Source organism: Rhea pennata, chromosome 4 (genome assembly GCF_028389875.1).
Source record: "Rhea pennata isolate bPtePen1 chromosome 4, bPtePen1.pri, whole genome shotgun sequence".
Taxonomy (NCBI): Eukaryota; Metazoa; Chordata; class Aves; order Rheiformes; family Rheidae; genus Rhea; species Rhea pennata.
Window position 1 is genome coordinate 64,286,565 of NC_084666.1, and position 21,346 is coordinate 64,307,910.

The 21,346-nt window shown below is 39.6% G+C and overlaps 1 protein-coding gene across 1 annotated transcript in view; it reads left to right on the top strand.

Annotated features, from left to right (window-relative positions):
* Window positions 1-10,286: 10,286 nt before the first annotated feature.
* PAPSS1 (3'-phosphoadenosine 5'-phosphosulfate synthase 1) overlaps window positions 10,287-21,346 on the top strand; it is a 45,665-nt gene continuing 34,605 nt past the window's right edge. The window contains exons 1-4 of the mRNA XM_062574136.1: window positions 10,287-10,505; window positions 16,764-16,878; window positions 19,410-19,645; window positions 20,100-20,238. Coding sequence (XP_062430120.1) covers window positions 10,446-10,505; window positions 16,764-16,878; window positions 19,410-19,645; window positions 20,100-20,238 — 550 coding nt within the window. The 5' untranslated portion in view covers window positions 10,287-10,445. The remainder of the gene's footprint in view (window positions 10,506-16,763; window positions 16,879-19,409; window positions 19,646-20,099; window positions 20,239-21,346) is intronic.

Here is a 21,346-nt window from a genome sequence, read left to right on the forward strand (position 1 = left end):
ACAAATAAAAGAGGCCAGAACTCTATTTAGAAGCATTTTGGCTTAGAACCTAATCAACTGAAGTCTTATGCTGTTACTCTCCCTATTCTGTAGATTGAATTCAGATAATGATTGATTGATTGATTGCAGATTGAGTATATAGATTGTGTTTATAAGAGCTAAGCTAACTCTAAATGTAACTATTGCTTCTCGTCAAAACAACCACAGTTTTTATTACCCTAAATCATCAGTGACTATTTTAACACTGGAAGTGTTGCAATGATGTTTATGGAGCACTAACACTTGTCTCTAAAATTTACTTGGGAAGAACAAGTTTACTGAGAAGATGGATCTGTATATGAATGGCTTTACATTTCAAGTAATTTCATTTTGATGATCTGCTTTGATTTCCAGATTCATAGAAGAATGAAACGGAAAGCTTTGTATAAAGGAAAATTTGGACGTGAATATGGTGATGATTCTGCCAGAGGTACACTCACTTCACAAAATCAAAGATTGCTTTGTTTTCTACCTGATTTCACTTCTTCCTTTCTGCTTCTTTGTCCTTCCTATCCAAATGTTCTCTTTTTTTCAAATTACTATGGGCTTTATTTTTCTTTCTCTCCTAACATCTTGAAAGATGATTCTGCAGCACCTTTCTCTTGAGAACAAAGGCATACTGTTGAAATGTTCTTTTTGCTGCTTGGCTGTATTTTATATCATTATAATCCAACTCTGAGTAATAATGGTAATATGTAAAATTATTCCTCAAAATAAAAAATCTCCCAAGAGCTCTTTAATTACTATTAGGCATTCTGTTGCACATTACTTGAGTCTTTTGTATGAATTAACATAATACATTTTAGATGCTGAACTTGGATTTTCAAGACCTCAGACAAACATAACATTTCTAAGGATTTAGAATTGCCAAACAAACTGCAGTCACATCTGTCCTGACCAAATGAAACAATGCAATAAATGACTTAATGCTGCCACAAACTGGGTCAGTCTGCCCTTTGGACACTTAACAAATTGTGCCGTTTGCTCCCATCCACTGGGCCTAGTATGCTTTAAGCTTCTGGAGTTTGAAGACTCCAGGTGCTTCATCTAAATTTGTATTGTGAATTGCAATGTTTTATTTAATGCTCCCTTCTGAAACTGAACGTACAGTTCCACAAACTGACTCCGGTGCTTGTTGTTGACTCTTCAGATTTCTTTGTTGTTTAAGCACACTTCCAAGAAGAATTCTAGTTTCAAGAACATTTTGGGCAACGATTTAGTTCTTTGAGCATACATAAATGTGAAAGAAAAGAGTGAGCTGCAAAAGAACTAAAATATGATCTCTCCTTACCAAATGTATTGGTTAGAAAACAACATTCAAACGCAACATGCTTTGCTTTTCACAGCACAAGAAATCTATCTATTCAGTGTGACAGGATTCCTTTCTGCTATTGATCTACCTAGTTTGGGTGAAAATGCCAGAGTAGATGAATTCTTATCCTTTTTAAGCTTTCAGAATCTCTGCCATTAGGCTTCTTCAGCTTTGTCATCAACTTCCACAACTAGGTGATATGTGGCTTAAATGCCACATCCTTTTTCCAAGATTTGAAAAAGTATGCTATATTGCGAGTATCTCCTTGTCCAAAGATAATAGTCAAAATGTTACGATCTTGTGCCAACTTCCCTTGGAATTCTGCTTCAAAATGCAGGTAAAGAAATGACATACAGACAGAACCGGTGTTTGAACTCTGAGATGAATGCAGTTCATAATCAGACAGATTACTTAAAACTTTGTAATTGCTACATGAGTACTAATGTGTTCCATACAGACATAGTATATTCTTAACAATGTTTAACAATCATCTGATTTATCCAGTCGGATAGAACTGGATAGAATTGGAAGGATTTGGAAAGAAATCTGAGTTTCTTCTTTCACCGCTAAGAGAATGGTAGGATGTAAATATGCCTTTATTTATTGAAGAATTAAAAAATGGCTCTAGGTGGATAGTGAAACTGAAGTTATCAGGCTCCAGCCTTTGGTACTTTGTCTCTTTTCCTCGATATGAAAGTAAGCTATTGCATTTTATGCAAGTTAGCCAATCTGTATTTTTTGCAAAAATCTATGAAGAATGATTAGGCGTTCTAATTTGAAGGCAATGAACTGAAAATGTGCTGTTTCCTAGAAATTTCTGAATGGGAAAAAATTTAAGTTTTGCTTGGCAGACAGGTATTAGCCAGTATTCTTCTCCAAAATGCAAGTTGCTATGCTGGGACCTGCTCTCTGAAGATGTCTGATTTGACCAAAAGGCTATGCTTGCATTGCGCTCTGCAACAACTGACTGCTGTCCTCGACCTTGTCCCAGTATTGATTGGGTTTTCCATTAAAAAGTTACCCCTTTTTTAAACCTCCAGTGGTGGATGCTCAAACTGTGCAAAGCCAGATACACTATCTGCTCTCCCTGAACGGAATGTGAGATTCTGGCAGTAATCCCATCTGGTCTGCTCTGTCAAATGGAAGAGTTGGCTCGAGCGATTACTCAGTCTACTTCAGACAGTAACAACAATTCCAGACCTTTTTCCAGGGGTGACTCTTGTGATCTCTTGTTTAGCTCTATGGGTAGGGACCTCCACTGTTTCAAAAGATTAATCCAATCAGACTGCAAAGCTCAAAGGGCTTGAAAGATCTATTTCAGAAACCTTTTTCCAACAAAGCTCTCATTCCCACTCTGTACATTGCTTAGAGTAATAAGAGAGAACTTTTGAGGAGTCAAGAGAGGAGCCTAGGTGACTAGACAAATAGATCTCACCAAATATGTGTCCACAGGGAAGAAGAGCAAAACTCTCTAGCATTTATTTTGTTTTCTACTCTTTCAGCGTTGCTGCTGTGTCTATCAGCATAGTGTATTGTTCTCAAACATCAAAGGGAATGAAAGGAAATAAAAAATTACTCTAGCACTTAGAGATTGATCCTGTTAGCTCCTGGGCTGAAAGCCTCTTAAAAAGGGCTAAAACCTTCAGCTCCTTTTGATTGAATTAACAGCACTAATCATCTGTTCCAACTTAAGTCAGTGAGAGGTCTGGGTACAAGCCTGCCACAGGCCGTGTTCTGTATTGCTCTGACCAAATCCATGCTAAGGTGAAGCTGAGAAAAGCATCTCAGTGAGAAAAGTGCCACTTAGGAAGTAAGGTAGCTGTTAGTTAATTAACCAACCAACTATTGCTGCTACCACCTTTAACATGAAGACGGGCTGCAGGAAGTGACCACTTCTGGGGGTGAAGTATTACAGAAATGGCTTGCAACAGCAACAGCTGTGCTCATAATCCCAGTTGACAATGAATCTCATTGCAGACTGAGGCAGTTATGCTGGGAAAATACAAATTCCTAAATTTCTTAGAGGTGTCTTAGAGAAAGCATTTCAGTTAAAGCTGTTTCAAGCTTACACGTCTGGCAAATATTTCCATATTTTTAACCTTCAGGAAAATGTCTGTGGTTTGATTAAATATTTAAGATTAGAGAAGAGTTTAGCCTGTTCTTCACTTGAGCCACTGGCTTTAAGCACCTTATGAGATAAAATGGAAATATGTGTTGAGTTTCTGCCAGCTTTGACCCTTGGGTGTTCCTCACTGAAATGTATTTTATAATGCAATGGTAGTAAATGCCATCATGGTAGAATAACTGTACTTAATGTATATGAAGTAGTAATGCATAAGATATATTAGTCTTTGATTTAAAGCATTTTGCTCAAATTAAGTAGATATAAAACAGTAAAAAGTGATTAGTCAAGTAGTAATTTTTGGAGTAAATTTTGGAATAGAGAGTACTCTATTTTTCAAGGATGGTGAGCATCTGCTCACTTTTTTTTAGGAGTTCTGGGTATTGCTCCAAAACTTATGTCAAAAGGTTTGGAACAACAAATAACGGATGCATGATATATAAATGTCTTTTTCCCACTAATACGCATTTCCCGATGTTTGTCCTGTTTTCTAACAGGTAGACCATACTCTTTCTAGAAGCCTTTAATGTACATTTTTGGTGATGATTCTTATGAAGCTACCTTTCCAAGTTTAATGATTCTGTAGTAACTCACCAATATATCTTTTAGAACCCAAGTGTTCAACACTTATAGCCTGTAAAACTTTCCATACAGAATGTTTTTTCAATCTTTCAAAGTTATGGGCAACATTCTGTTTATAAATTATCACGAACCTGTTGCTAGTTCCATTTAGAAAAAAGTAATTAGAGCTTGAAAGTCTGTGTATTTTCCAAACTGCTAAAAACAGTTGAAATATCTTTTCTGAAAATGTTTTTAGAAGAAATAATATTTGGGATAAATATCAGTTACATTCTTAAAATGTGCCATAGTTGCACTGGTAAACAGATAGTCAGGCTGCTACAGTTGTTTCCAACAGGTAGGTAAGCTTGTGATACAGTCCTCTATTTAGCTGTCCAAAAATCTTTCCAAGATGAGATTGAGATTTTTCTCTTGAACTGTACTTAGCAGACGGATCTGCATATTGATGGATAAATTATTAAAAAGAACTCTAATGGTTCACTTTCTATTTGCAACAAATCAAATGACTGAGGAAGAAATTATATTATGAATATTTTTGAGAAAGGGTTTTCCTCATTAATGAAAATCTTTGTATTTTAAGAGCAAAACTATTATTAAGTTAAATGACATATGTAGTGAGCACCAAGGGGGAAGTGGTAGAATACTTGTACTTGCTAAGAAAGCAACTCAGTAGCACAGAGACATCAGAAAGTATTCTGTAAATCTTCACGTACAAGATACTTACATTAGTTAAAAACCATCTGCTAATGGGAGGAACATCCCTTTCAACAATCCTCGTTTCACAAAAACAGTCCTATAAACATTACATCCTGAGATTGTTGACAAGTGTGAAAGTACTCTGTGGTGTCCTTTTCTGTAAGAAAACAGTTCAAGTTCACTTTGCTTCTCAGCTTGTCTCTCCTACTAGGCGAGATATATATCTGTTATATAGATATCATATAGATAAATAATATTTAAGTTTTGAACATCGGAATTAGGAACAGATTTTTAAAGTTTTTAGGTTTTAAAGATTTTTTTAGATTAATTATCTAAAGACATAGAGAAGCACATAACAGATTCCAGGTCTTTAGGTGTATGCCAAGTTCCCAGTCCAATTATCTATAGCTCTTTTGAAAATGTCTGCAGTCGTTTAAGTGTGTAGAGTCATTTTTTTTTTTTCCAGAAAATCCAGTGCTTAGCCTTCTTGGAAAGTTTACTCTTTATCTTGTTAATGAGACAAAACAAAACAAGTAAATCCAAAGCAGAAAAACCCCAAACTGAACAGCAACAACTTTAAATATTTCTTATTCGTTGATTGACCTCTAGTGGTCATTTTGGATTTTACATCAGTTTAAATGTCTGCTCGGAACATTCTGGAGATGTGTTTTTATTGCAACACGAGGCACAAGAATATCAAATTTTTCAACACTTCGCATTATGCATTTTTAATCTGCAGCTGGAAGGCTTTCTGGGTTCACCATTAAAATTACATTTTATTCCACTTTTCAAAGGGAACATTCTATTAACTCTGTAACAGTTTAAGTCAGAGGTTTAGTATCTGCACTGCCCCTTGCAGTCTTTCTTTGCAAGCCGATACCAAGCCTGAGGGTAGTCCTCCCTCAGCCTACCTCTCCTGAACTTTGTCAGAGACAGCCTGGGACAGCTGCTGGACAACACAGCACTGCTGTGCAGACTGTTAGCTTGTAAGGCATCTGTACAATTGCTCAGAACATCACTGTGTTACCTGGCAGCAGTCACCAACCACAGTCTCTCGCTACTGGCCAGAATAGACCACGGCTGACCACTTCATTCTGAACACTGGTGGCATAACCTAGGGCGCAAACTCTGCAGATGGCATACTGGCAACATAATTAGGAAGGGAGTTGTAATCCTCAGTATTGTGGGACATGGAAGAGATCTGAGTTGAAAGTTCAGCTGTATTTCAGAAATGCTATTCTCATCACTAAGAATTTTTATTAGCATTTCTGCTGATCTTTCCTTGGCTTCTTTAAGCAGCTGGGCCAGATTATTCTTCTACTGGGATGTATGTGTCAGTTCAAAAATCAGAGAATTTATTAAAAGCTTTTGCTAAAGATACCAAATGGGTTTCCAGAAATATCTCCTATATTATGATCTTTCTGAAATAGTGAATTATGCAGGACTTCCTGCATTTGAGTATTTTGTATATAGATGAGCGTATTTTGTTTGCAAACCCAAGTGGCAATGCAAGTGAAGCATCCATACATTAATTTGGTTAATCTCAAGTAACAATTTAGAATTGTTTGTGGCTGCCATCTCTTCCACCATACAAACCTTGTGACAGAACAAAAACAGCTCCTCCAACAGTAGGCCATTGAGTAAGAGATTAATAGTTTAGAGCTGTTAGAAAGAAATTGCTACATGGTCCCACTTCCGGTGTTGAAAAATATTTGAGAAAAGTTTGAAAAACTGCTTCAGCTGTTTAAAAGGCATTCTGAAGTTCTCACTAACCAGAATGATGTCAGAAGAAAAATGATTTATGTGAGAAATAAAGTTTGGAAACAATCCTTACAGAACAGTCAAGAGCCTTTTCTATATAGGCAACATCATCTACATTAAAGATTATATCTTTCTCAAATGAAATGAAATGGTGCGAACAGCCTGTATGACTGCCTGAAATACGCTGTGTTTTTTTTCCCCCAGTAAAAAATTATTGAATAGATTCATGTTCACATGACCACGACTTGTAATCAGCATTTGATCAGAATGCTTACCAGAGGAACAATTACAATATAAAAAGAATTTCTATCCTAACTGTTCATTTAGGCAAAAATGGCAACAACAGATGGACTCTACAGAATGCTCCATATACTGTTCTTTTTCATAGAAGTACAGGGCTACGCATCTTGAAGATAATTCTATGTAAGGGATCTCTGTTTTTTTAAGTCAGTCATCTACAAGAAGACAGTCAATCTTTAACATCAGAATATTTTGACTTAAACTGTAGTCAAGTCTAATCTTGAGAGGCATCTGTAGCTTTTGGTCTCGGTGCATTTTGCTGTCGGTTGTCATTGGATGATATCAACGCTGATACTTCCCCATGTCAAGAGACATCGATGCCTGTTGACTTCTGTACCTATCAATAGGGATCGGTATTGATACCCATCGATACCTAGGCACTGAAGACTATCAACACGGGCTCTTATTGAGAGGCTTTACAGAGTGTCAATTTCCATGCGTATCACTAGAGAACAACATCCATCGATATCAATTTCCACTGATATGCATCGATACCTCTTGATCTCAACCAGATCAATGCCTATTGATTTCCACAGCTATTGACAGGGATTGGTATCTTTAGGTATCAATACTCATCGATCAATACTGATACCAATCACTGGTGAAAGCTATTGATAGTTCTCAATCTTAACTGGCATCTCTAGCTTTTGCTCTCAAACTGATTTTGCTCTCAGTAGGCATCAACAAATAGCAACATCGACTGTTCTCAATACTGAGAGGCCTTAATGAGTATTGATTTACATACATATCACGATGGAACAATGTCTATAGATATCAATCCCTTTTTGTAGGCTTCCATACCTCTCAATCTCAAGAGGCATCTACAGCTCTTGGCCACAGGCTGCTTTACCATATAGATAATATTTTAGTATACTATGTACACATATGTATATATACACTGTTTTATAAGTGTAAGCATACTCATGAAAGGTGATCTGTTTCAGGAATGGCTGTTAAGGAATGTTTTTTTTTTTTATTACTTCTAAGATCACGTCATTTGTCTGACCACAAGTGTGTGTATCTGCGGTTGTGCTTCATATTTCATGAGTATATGGTCCGTTCATCAGCTTTCTTGCAACGTTTTATGGAAGGAACTATGTAGCAGACTTTGCCAGCAGTCTGTTTTGGCAATAATGTGTATGCGTTTTAATACTTAATTGAATTTTCTTCTCTTGTGATTCTCCAAACTGTAAATACTTAAGATAATGCCAAAAAATTCCCATGCTAGGTTAGAACTCCTTGCAGTCACACAGCTGACCAAGGCTAAAACTCCTAAGCGACCTTTTAAAAAAAATTCCAGACTGTCTTACTCTAAGTCAATACATAAATATTAGAGGGATAGCAAATGTGTCTATAGGAAGTCATTCACATAGTTTAGCAAGCTGCCTGTGTGTGTTTTTTGATTTAATTTACAAGTCTTTTGCAAAATACCTTCCTGTCACCAGTGTCTCACAGACTGCAGAACGATTTATACCAATCTGTATTAAATACAATGAGAACAAAATAGCATAGAATTGAAAATAAATGTGCAATGACAAATAAGATACCTAGAATTAATCTGAAGCCATATAAAACAGTATTATTCAAAGCGCAGTTAACCAGCCCTGCTTTAGATATAATTGAATAGTCAACAAAGAGAGGCTTTTAACTCACAGTCCAACAGCAGCATCCTAGTTCTCTTTCCATGCTTGAGAATGTGTGTGCGAGAACAATTTTGCTAATTAAAATCCAGGCCCTGTCTCTTTCACTGTTTGTCATGGTCAGAATGTCCCTATACAACAAGGGATCATCTGTTCAACAGTTCTTTTCAGAACTGTACAACCTTATTCAAGTCAAGCCTAAATAAATAGCTGCAATGATTGTATTTCTCAAGTTATATTATGTTCATTCTCTCTGAGTTTCAAATTATCTGGGCACATTTCTAATATTCCTTTCCGCCTTCAGAGAGGTCATCTATGTAGGGGGCAGGTTTAGCTCAGTTGGTACAGCGTGGTGCTGCTAATGCCAAGGTCATGGGTTCAGTCCGCGTATGGGCCACACTGAGGGTTGGACTAGATGATCTCCAGAGGTCCCTTCCAACCTTACCATTCTATGATCTTGCATAAAGGCTTTAAGCTTTTAGCTTGAATACAAAAGAGTACTTTAAACTCAACACCTTTGGAAGGATATCTTTGTGATATAGCAAGGGCAACCATTCGGTTACAAAGAATGCATTTTGTTTCCTGGTTGAAATATCTGTGAACAAACAATCCATAAATTGATTACAAATTGGTTAATATTTACACAGTAAATACAACTCATGTTAATCAGTATGGCATCATCTCCGCCTTAAGATTAGCGCATGAATGCTAAAGCAGTTCCTTTCTGGAACCAGGAATCTGAGAGCTGCTGATCATAAATTCACATGAAAAGCTATTTCCTGGAACACAACACAGCATTAGCTTAGCGTGTTGGGGAAACCCTTGCAAGGTGGGAGATCTAACTGGAGCAATCCTTGCCTTCCAAGTCACTCCGCGACTCCACCGCCACCATCTCCCGCTCTGCTGCTTCTTGCAGTTTCATTATCTCCAACTAAAGAGGCACGGCAAAGGCCTGGCTTTCCTCAGAGACTGGGAAGCAGCTCTCGACTTCAGCTAGGTCTTCGGCTCCAAGCTCTGCCAAGGACAAAAGGGACGAACCAGCCACCCCGGGGCTTTTCTGGGTGGCTCCAAGGGCCACGCCGCCTCTCCTTCTGCCGTTGTGAGCTACCTGGCAGGGAGGGGAGCTCGGGGTTACTGGTGCCAGCCGAGCCAGCCGGCGCTAGGAACAAGCACCTGGCTCCGCGTTACGGAGCTGTCTTCTGGTGGCCGGAGTGCCATCAGAAGGGCTGCGTGCCCTCCCGGCCCTCCTTGCTTGGCGATTCCCGGGGCTGGCCAGCCCGCACAGGGCCTTCAAGCGCACAGCTCAACACGGCCAGCGTGTCCTCTGCACGCTGGGTTGCCTGTGTCTTGTTCCCCGCCTGGGAGCTTCCCTGAGCACTGCCGTTTTACCAGGAGGTCTCCAAATAAACACTCGGAGGAGAAGAGGAAACGTTTTTTGTCTTTTAGGCACAACCGGAAGAGAGCTGCCAGGTCTGCATTTCTTTTCCACGGCACCACACGCCAAGTAATAGTGATTTCATGATGCTGCCCAAGCGCAGTGCTGCACCGCAGCGGATGTTGGATGAAAGCGAGTTTTACTCGCACGCAAAACACCCCGAACCTGAGGCAGGGGCTGGCGCGCGCCCTGCGCGCTCCCGACGCGCCCGCGCCCGCGCCCGCGCCCCCCCGCCCCGGCGGCGGCAGTAGAGAGCGCGCTGAGCCGCCCAGAGCGGCAACGGCGGAAGTGGCTGCGACCCGCGACCACCTCCCACCCTGGCGCGTGCGTCACGGCGCTGCGCAGGCGCGCGGCCCCTTCCCTGTGCGCCGCTCCCCCCGCCCCCGGCTCCGCCTGGGCGTGGCCGCTCGCGGCGCCGCTCTGGGGCGAGCCGGGGCGGGGCGTGCGCTCGGCTCCGCTCTGCGGCGGCTTCATCCGGCCGGAGCATCAGCCGGGAAGGCTCGTCCTCGCCCCGCCGCGGCTCCTCCCTCCTCTCGCCGCTCCCGCACCGGCCCCGCGGCCATGGAGGTGCCCCAGAGCCAGTGCAAGAAAGTCAAGCTGAGCAACAGGGCGCCGAGCTGGGTGAGCGGCGGGCGGGGGGCGGCGTGCCTGTGGGCAGGTGGGCGTGCGGGGCGGCCGCGGGGCGTGCGGTGGCGGCGGGAGGGGCTGGAGGAGCGGCCGAGGCTGAGTGATGATGTGGCACAGCGGGCTGCGGTGGGGGACGGGGCTGCTCTGCCCCGCTCCCTGCCCGGAGCCGCCCGGGCGCCCGGGGATGCGGCAGGGCGCGCGGGCGGCTGGCGGTTGGCGGCGGCGCGAGACCGACCGTTAACGGAGCGGCCGCGCGGGCTCCCTGAGGCGCGCGTCGCTATGGAGCCCGACCGTTGACGGAGCGGCTGCTCCGCGGCCGCACTGGCTGTCCTTCGCGGGCCTCGGGGAGCGGGGCTGGGCGGCGGGAAGGGCAGGCATCCTGTCCGGGCGGCGCCGCGGCGCTGGCGGCTTCGTCCGTGCTTCTCGCGCCGTCAGCGCTGCGCTTCCCGAGCTTCGGATCCCGGTCTACAATGTGGCTATTCATAAACCTGAGATGGCCAAACACTGAGGTTCTTTGTGTTACGGGTGTAATGTGGAAAACTGTCGAGGCAGGACTTTAAAAAAATTAACCAAAGCCCTCATTCTTTTTGATAAAGATAGGGGAAGATCAGTTTACAGTGAGGACCAAAATAGAGCTATTTAGAAGACCAGTTGCAGGCCTTTACTAAGAACGTTTGATGTTTTTGGTAAGGTAAAAACAGTTGAATGATTATTTTCAAATGATGCTGAGCAGAAGCAGGTAAGAGATAAAATGCATAAAACATTTGCTATGAAAGTACCAGTGTAAAGCAGTCTTTGAAGCCTTGCTGCAAGCAGTATGTGCCACAAGTTTCATATTAATATAAGAAATCTATGAAAGAAAAAGTTTTCACTTTTTACAGCGAAGTGAGGAATTTGATATTATGCTAAAAAGGGTTCAGTAGGTATTGTGCCATTCCAAACCTCTGCCAGTGTGTGCAAGTTCAAACTTGTAAAAGAGTAATTGGTAAGTTTAATCCTTTGCTTTTCTGTGAGAAATCAGATGTTATGAAGAAGATAGTGATATAGGTTGCATTTATGGGACTGATGAAGTATACTAAAAAGTTATTCTATGTGATCTAATTTGCCGGAAGCAAAGCCGTGATGGTTTTGTCCAAACCAGAGAAATGATATGTTTAAAAATTAATTAAATGTTAGCTTGTTTGCTGAGTTTTGTTGAAGCTGACAAGCTCTGTAAGTAATGTTAAGCAATGGAGAAAGTCTTTCACTTCTCCGTTTTTCTGTAGGAGAACTCAGCTGAAGTGCCTTTTTTTTTTTTTTTTTTTTTTTTTTTTAACTCAGAACTTTACCAGAAGAAAAATCCTACAGATTCACATGCTCCCCAAACAAATGTTCTGGCTCTTCTGTCTTGATGTCTGTTCACATGAGAGCAAAGTCAGGGCAACATTTTTTACCCTGGTGGACTCAGCAGCTCCTAACTAGAGCCTTGTTCTCCAAATTTTCTATAGGCATCTAGCACCATTCACAATATACCTGTGTCTGCGGAAACACATGTTTTTTCTGTGCTTGCCAAGCCCACCCAAGCTGCAAATATTGCAATTACATGAGCTTGGTAGGAAGATTCATGGAACATTTTTAAAATTTCTTAGCGTAGCTCAAACTATGGAAGTGCTAGGAAATGATGCAACAAGAACTTGCTCCAGTTTCTGTATCTGCCAGCATATTCGTCTGAGGCATTTCTGGCTTTTAATACCATTTCTTATAGTGTGCTGTCACTGAGCTGCTTGTATCTGCAGTTACTGTAGAAGGTTCTGGCTGCTTTCTGTTGCCATGATTTGTGAAACTGTCCCAGGATTAGAACATCTGGCAAAGAGCAGCTAGTTTGTGTAAGTGGCAGGGGAGTGTGCAGTTGGCAGACTGGGTGGTGCTACATGCAAAACCGCTTAGATGATTTATTGCATCAGTATCACTGTAGCAAACTGCTTCTCCAAAGCAGTTGTAAGGATAGAGGTGAGAATTCTCCCTGTTGTAAATATAGGTGGGAGAAAATGTAGTGTTGTAGGCTACTGCAGAATTGGTGATTTGTAACTTTTTCATGACTAGAACATCTTATTATTTGGATATTTTTTCTGGACTTGTCCTTCTTTCCCAAGCGCAGATATCCAAACTGAAGCACAAATCTTCAAACCAGAATTTGATCAGTAGTCACTAGAAAGCATTCTGGGCAGATCTTTTACAAATAGTTCCCAAAACTTCATTTAAATATGTGAGAAAACAGGCTATCAGGTGAAGTGCAGCAGTTCCAACATTCATAGTAGTAGAATTTTATATAAGAATTATGTCTGTTCACCTTCTTCATGTAGACTGGATATTTCCTGCTTCCTGTGTCTATCTGAGTTGCTGTTTGTCTACTGAGGAGAGCAGTTTGAAGGGGGAAAAATCCCCTATACTCTCTGGTGGAATTTACATTATTTTTCAGTAATGATAATGTCATGCATTGTCATCAGGGTATTCCTGGCTCATAAGAAACACATGGTGAACAAGTAAGCAAGTGGCCTAGAAAATACCTGTGACGACTGGGAAATGAAGAAGTCATTTGTAACATAGTCTTATCTTTAGTATGACACTCTGTATTGCTATTAGCTTATGGAATTTTTTAGCTTGGGGAATAAATACTATGTTATTAGATCTATGTTGTTAGAATATGAATTTGGTCTCCACTTCTTGAGTATATATGACTTCTGTAGAAATTGTGTCTATTCTTCTCACAGTTTTTTTTTCCTGATACTTCCTATCTCAAAGCTGTCTGTTTCATGCGAGTAGCAAGGATGGTATGTCGGCCTTCTTGGCTGTGCTATTACTGCCATAATGCAGCACAGTGGGCTGAAGCAGTATTTAACATGATAAAGAGGGGAAATATTAAAATGCGATGTTTTTGTAAGTACTACAGAAGCACTTGATATGTAAGGTGAGGAGGAAAAATTACTTTTTGGGCAAGGCAGAGAGGAAGCTTCCGATAGCTGTGAAAAAGCAGATAAATAGACCTTTGAAATGGATTATTTTTTTTTCATTAGGAAAAGAAATTCACAAAACCTCCCTCCAATGTATGCTTTCAGTAGAGATTATTATAGTGAATGTAATTAGACTGAGAAGAAGTTTAAGTAGTTGAAAATAGCTTGTTTTCTTTTAAGTTTTGTTTCTTTTAATGTTGATTATATGGATCTACAAGAGGAGCAATACTGTGATTATACAGTGTGAAATGAAGCAATTCTTTATTTCATGCTGGTCTCCAAAAAAAATTTGATATCAGAATGTTCCACAATATCTGCACTCAGCAAGATAGCTAAGTGTGTGCTATCAGTTATAAGTTCTGTTTCATTCTGTCTTTTTGATAATTGTTAATTTCATCAATTGATCCTCATCCAATTTTATGTACAGATTATTTGAAGATTGCCTAAATAACTTAAGAGCACAGCTGGTGTCAACCACTGATTCCTGCTCCTTGATGTTTTTCTGTGCCACTGCAATACTTACAGTGATTGTGTGCATTGGGGACAGTAGATAGAACTTAGCTGTTCAGGATCTGGTGTCCAGTTTCTGCTGCTCTGTGGTGGTAGTGAGCAGTCTAGTAGCAAAGTGTTCACGATTAGGAAATATTACTAGTTTTGTTGCAGCAACTGAAGATGACTTGCTAATTTATTAACTCTTCAGAGAACTTTTATAAATAGCTGTTTTCTACTGGAAGATGAGAGATTTTGCTACTTCCTTTCATGGGAGTAAGGTGGAACTGTCTTGTCTGCATGCGTATGTGCACATACACAAAAGGCTGAGCTGCTGGGAATAGGTGTGTTTTCAATGGATACAGACTGTGTGCGCACTCCGTTAGTGTTTTTTTCCTAACCTTTAGTTTCTAGATGCTTGCTTCTGAAGTACAGCTATATTATCCCACTGCTGAGCTTGCTGACTGATCTATTGCACTTGTTTCTCTTCTGCTCTAGCCATAGATTGGCCTTCTCATTGTGATTTATAGTCTCTGCTAACTGATGCCTTACCTGATGCTTTTTTCTTTTCTTTTTTTTTTTTTTTTTAAACTCAGAATTCCTGAAACTCTTTTCTGTTTATGCAGTGCCTAGTATAATATGGTACAATTGGAATTAATGATGAAACAGCATTGTTGTTAATGCATAAATTTGGATTGTCATTTATGTTTATTATCACAAAGCGAAAACTGTGTGCATCTCTCTTTAAATTGAAAGTTAAGCCAAAGTGTTGCCTGTTCCCTCTCTCCTTCATTTATGCCTCCAAAATTGGTGAGATTGTCCCGAGTTTCCAGTGATACCTAGCGCAAAGACTTTCTACTTTCTTTAAACGTATGTTTGCAGCAAAAGCATGGGCTGTTGCTCGGTGCTAAAAATGAGTTCTTGGTTCTTTCCCTGAAACCAGTCTTTGCCATGTTTGTCTTTAGAAACCTTATGATTGTGTGCTATGTTTTGGCTCTGAAAACATATGTTCCATTTAAGTTGCTATAAAATGACCATAAAATGGTTGAATTAAAAAGCTTGTTTATGTCATTGTGGTGGGTAAGCAAATTCTGTGTTATTTTTCAATGTTTTCCTTTTGCAGTGCATTTCTAGTATTTTCCTTGTTTTTAATCCCACAGTGCGCATTTATTCACTGAGATCTCTGATCTTATGTAGTACGTAATTGCTTCTTTTATACGGAGAAATGTTTTTTTAACTTTTGGTTTTAGTTAGCTCTATTGCACTGACTTTATCTGCAAAATAGTTTTGTTCCAGGAGACAGTTGTTCTTGCTGGTTGTGTTATCTTCAAATAACTTTGTTTTATGTGGTTATAACCTGTTTGCAGATGGTGGTTGCTTGTGGGTTAATAGTCAGTCTTCCTGTCATTTTAGATACTGGTTCTTCACCATTGGGTCACAGAGAGTCCATAGTTAAAAATTTGAACATCTGTTTCTAGCTTGAGTTTCTGACTGCATCAGCTACAAGCCCAGCTGTCTATATTAGTTTAGACATACAATCACTCAAATTCATATATCCCAATTAAATAATGGATAAACTAAATTTCGAGGTTCTAATTTGTAGAAGGAAGATGTATTGTTTTCTCCAGCATTTACCGAAATCATAAGATCATAAGTAGATACTATTCTTTTGTTAACCCTGTTTTGTAATATCTCCTCTTAAAAAACAGTAGCTCTCTGTTAGTACTCTATGGATAGTGCCTTCCTTTCTTTTTTTTCTGATTGAATGTCATAAATATCTAAGTTTTACTGTGCAAAAAATGCTCTCCTTTCCAGCTGCACTGATACAATGATGGAAGAGCAGGTAACACAAATATATTACAGTATAGTAAGCAGGTAGAATGAAAGCAATGTCATGTATGCAGCTAATCTCTACCCCCTCTTTAAAAAACTTTTTTTTGTATGTTTCATTGCTTATACTCTGTTGTCTGATTATCTAAGATCTTTATCTTAAATGAAAAAAGCTTATATGTCTAAATTCCCATAGAACTTACGGGAAGCTGAGAATGATTTTCCTGTGGATTCCTGGCCTTAGATGGTGAAATTTCAATGATAGCCATGTTGTGTTACTTAAAACGTCTATACGGCAGTTTATTATGCTCAACAAATACTTTAAAAAATGTCCTCAACATAATTTGTTTTTAATAAAATAATCTTACAAAATCCCAGCTTAGTAAATGTTTTTTAAAAAAGTCACTTAGAAATATTACTTCCTTTAAACACTCAGGACATATGGTAATTGTCTATATTTTGTTGATTGAAGATACCATGGGTAAAGGCAAAGTAGTTAAAGGTGTGACTGCTGAGCTGAAACTTGGACCACACATGCATAGCTTGCAATGAAAAGGCCTATTTTTATGGCTTAAAAGGAGCCAATGTGTAGCCCTCTTAGAGGCCTTTAGCTCTGAGACAAGAATCTATTATCCATTTATTAGATTTAAATGACTTAAATACGAGTTTTAGCAGTTCATCTCAATGGATTGATTTTCTTAAAGCAGTGGTTGACTAACCTGGTAACTCCAAGTTTCAGAGAAACAGCACAACATGTGTGATGTATATTGAGTGGGTTTTTCTAACTCTTTGTGCCTGTTGACTTACGCTGCAGCAGATAGATTGATATTGTCTGTTCTTTAATTGGTCTGTCTCCAAGTGTCTCTTTGTGAATAGGTTTTAGTGGGCTTTGGCAGCTGACCCTTCCAGAAGTCAAAGACCTGATCAACAGTTTCTCTTACAGGGAATGCAGAGGGCAACCAATGTCACCTACCAAGCTCATCATGTCAGCAGAAATAAGAGGGGCCAGGTGGTAGGAACAAGAAGTGGTTTTCGTGGATGCACAGTCTGGTTAACAGGTACAGCCATGGATTTGAGGTTCCTTGTGTCTTGTTTTAGTTTCTTGCTTGAAAAACTGCTGAGCTATAGCTCTTCTGGTTAGCTGAGGAGCTCTGGAGAAGTACAGAAAGGAAATACGTTTTCTATATTTTGAATACCTTTCCCCTCCCTGCAGCTGCGTTCCCCCTTCCCCCCCCCCCCCAATTTCTCCCCTTTTTAAGGGAACTTCATACAAAGTTGAATTTTCAGAGTATCCTAGACCTCAATGCTTTTCTTATTCTTATCTTTAGGCAGACTAGTGAGAAATTGCTCTGGGACAGATAGTGACTTTGGAATCTGTTTTGTTCAATTGTATGGGAACATTAAGTTTACTTGGCACTGTCCAGCATGTAGTCCTGTCTGACATTTGGAATGGTGAAATGGTAAGGGTCCCTTCTCTTCAGCTCTTGTCTCCTTGAGTTGAAATATTATTTCAACATAAGCCTATGTGTTTGGATAGCAATTGCAAGCTGAGGCAGTGCATTTGGGATTTTTTTTTTAAATCAGCACAGTGTTTTTTCCACTGAATTCTTTTGGTTGTGAAAAGAGGTAGGGGGAAGAGTAAATAAATTGAGAGAATTGTTTCATTACAGTGGATTTTGTTCACTCTTTCAAAGTGATTTGGAGCCGTAACAGACTCCCTTTAGAGTCTTAAATGAAAATAAAGTGATAAATAAGAGCTATGTTTAAATAGTTTGCAAACTGTTTAGTGCTTTCTTTTATTGAGATACGAAAGATATTTGCAGAGTATTAGAAATTCACTACACTAAAATTTGTGTTAATGAAGGTGTGGTAAAAGAATAATAATTACAACAGCAGTTGGTAAAACATTATTGGGAGCCCAGATTTGAACAGAAGCCTGTTGTCATACATTTCTTTGGTAACAGAATGGAGCCCTTTCTCTCCCTGTATCTGTCACATAGCTCTAGCCTGTGTTCTAATTCTCAAATGACTCAGGAGGCTACTTCTGTTTCTCCTGCCAATTCATTACTATCCTTTTAAAAAAGTGACAATAAAAATGTATTCTCAGCTGTCTACACGATAACATCTTCTAATCATTCTTCCTTTTAAAGAAATGTAGCCTTAATCCCCAATTGTCATTTTTAAGGAGAAATAAGGGTGCGAGAAAAGCACAGAAAAGTAGGAAGGCTAGGGTATTAAGAGTGTGTTTGGGAAGTTAGATTATTAGAGATGTCTGAAGTGCTAGTGTTAGGAATTGAGAGGAGCCACTGGGGTTAAAATAATGGATACTGGCCATTGTAGAACTGTGCAGACATGATTCTTCAACAACCTTGGTGAATTTTTACAGTGAAAACTGAAATGGTGGTTTATTTCCGTGAAGATTCTCCCCTGGATCAGAAATCGTGGGATATCAGTATATTAGAAAGTTATCACTCTTCATTTTTAAACTAAGTCTTACTTGAGAGCTAAATTCTAGTGAATGATGTATGCTTTTGAGTCACTGAGTCCTAATAGGTAAAACTGAGAAATGTATCAAAATATGGGAAAGCATGACTCTTATGTGTAAGATAATATGCAATTTTGAGGGGATAAATTATTCTAAAGGATTTTTCAGCCAAAATGTTCTTTTTAAAGTTTACTATTATACAACCTTGCCTTTTGTATTTCATTACATAATGAAATGTGTGGAGCCCAGGTGTTGCATAGACAGAATATGCATTTGAGTGAATGGCAGACTAGACACAATGATAAAAGTGCAAACCAAAGGCAGAATCAATGAAAAGTAAATTATGAAATTATTAAAATTCTGAGATGCAGGTACACTTAATTGCTGCCCCCCCCCCAAAAAAAATCTGTTCCCAGCCTTGTTACTCTCTTCCCACCTTGTGCAAACTGTAGTGGTTGCCCAGCCCAACCTTGAGATGATTCAACTTGCTAAATCATCAGCAAACTAAACAATCCAAAAAACAGTGATTAGTGAATTCGATAGACTAATGAGCACCAAAGGTCGTAGAACAGAGGAGGTAGGATGTTGTGAGCAGGGAGAGAGAGGCCAAGAGAGCAGGACCTCCTCTTTTAGCAAGCTGATACTGGCCTAAGTACTGACATGCAATTTCACATATATATGTTGCTCTTCAATGTAGACAGGTAAGTATTCACATGAGAAACTCAAGCTGTCTGAGGAAGAATAGATAATTTTTTTACATGATAGATCATTATTCACAACTACTGATTTTTTTCAGAGTTCTAGGTGTGGACCAAACCATACTGAAATCCTTAAGATATGTGGGGTGTTTTTAGATTTTGTTTGTTCTTGGGCTTTTTAGAGATAAGGTCCTACATTGTTGTGTAGGACTCATCCTGGGATATGCATGCCTGGGTAAAAGGCACTTACTTGTATCTCAGCTAGGTATCTCCAGAAAAGCAGAATCATGCATTGCTGCTGATGCTTGTTGCTTTATCTTTTGTACCAACAGTGGTAAGTGTACTACAATTTGCCCTAACTTGTTTCTATGCTTACTCTGTGTATTATTCTTTTAAAATATTTTAGGTCTATCTGGTGCTGGAAAGACTACAGTTAGCATGGCACTGGAGGAGTATTTAGTATGCCATGGCATTCCGTGCTACACGCTGGATGGTGACAATATTCGCCAGGGCCTTAATAAGAATCTGGGTTTCACACCAGAAGATAGAGAAGAAAATGTCCGTCGGATTGCCGAAGTTGCTAAACTGTTTGCAGATGCTGGTTTGGTGTGCATCACTAGTTTCATCTCTCCCTATACTCAGGTAAATGACCTACTGTATTCTGTTCTTGCACTGCTGCAGTGCATGGTAGTGTATGTGCGTTGCAAATGTGAGAAATATCTAGCTAAAGCATGGGAAAATGCAAAAGACAAAACATCACCTAGAACTTAGAATTCCAGGAATCGTTCACAGAACTTAACTGGGGTGAAATACTTATTTGTATTTTATTTGGGACATTTACACTATGTAGAGATAATTCCTCAAACTTCAGAGAAGCTAAACTTAGAGTCTCCACTACTAAAACTTGAATTGCCCATCAGTCTGTTGGGCAGAATTACAGATTAGGAACAAAAGCAAAAGATAGCCCAAGAAAGACTCTAAAATTGGGAAGAAAATAAAATCATGCAGGAATGCATCTTCCCCCCTGGTCTCCCCCCTCCTCCCCCATTGCTGTGAGGGCAGTCTTCCAATATTTTTTTTTTCTGTATTCCTTCAGGATCGTAATAATGCCAGACGAATTCATGAAGGTGCAAGTTTGCCCTTTTTTGAAGTATTCGTGGATGCTCCATTGCACGTCTGTGAGCAGAGAGACGTTAAAGGACTCTACAAGAAAGCCAGGGCTGGAGAAATTAAAGGTGAACCTCAGTGTGGTCACATCCTTCCTATATAAGCAGGTGTTGTAGTTAAACTTCTCATAAATGGATGCATTGAAGTCTGTGGTGTATCACCTTGAGAAGCAGCAAGGACTAGGAACAGGACTGAATAGGAAATCTGTGGCTTTTAGCCAGGGGCAACTGGCTTGTTTAACTGCACAGGACAGCAAAAGAGGCAAAAGCATCTATCCTCATGTAGATGCCATGACATCTGCTCAAGCTTGTTCAGTTGCAGGCTCTTATGAATGAAGATTAATCTGTTTAGTTTTATGTGTCCATTGATAGAGAGAATCAGATTCTTTTTTAAACTAAGGTCTATAAAGGATTGCAATGATAAGAGTTACTAACTCTGTCCTTCCAAGAGATAAAGTTCAGTCACAACTTTCCTGTAAAGACACTAAAGAATACCTTTAAAGATGTCTGACTTTTATTTTGAGATTAAGGTTCTGTATTAGTGTCCACAAATACGATTTATCCATCCCCAGCCTCAAACAACGATTTATATAAAGCTTACCCCCCCCCCCAAAAAAAAAACCTAAAATGTATGATCACTCAATATTACTATTGTTTTAAGCGCTTCTTTGCTATTAATTGTATGGAGTTTGCAGAGGTTGATGACACTAATCTTTACCTGTATTAAAAAGCAATGCAGTTTTGAAAGGAAATGAAGTTTCAGGAATGTTTCATTTTTTTGAATGGAGTTTGCAGGTGTTATAACAATGATGTTGCTGTTAATCAAGGCTGATCTAAAACTCAGTAAATCTAAGATATTCCACATAATTGGTTGTTTGACGTTTCCAGGGCTATCAAATACATAGTGTGAAGAACTAGGAATAAATATAGCTGAGGTGAGGTTTGTTTGGAATCATAGAAGGACAGCTTGAGATGACAAGATTACAAGGATGTTGTGCCTTACAGAATCATTATTGATGCTACGGCGCTTCCTTAACTGTTCTTGTTAATTTTCCAGCCCTGTAATGCTTAACTTTAGAGGTGGTAGTGAGAGATAACATGCCTAGGTAAGTTACAAGGGGATATAGCAGTTGCTGTGTCTTGCAACCTAATTAATCTGTAAAAGAAGAAACTTAAA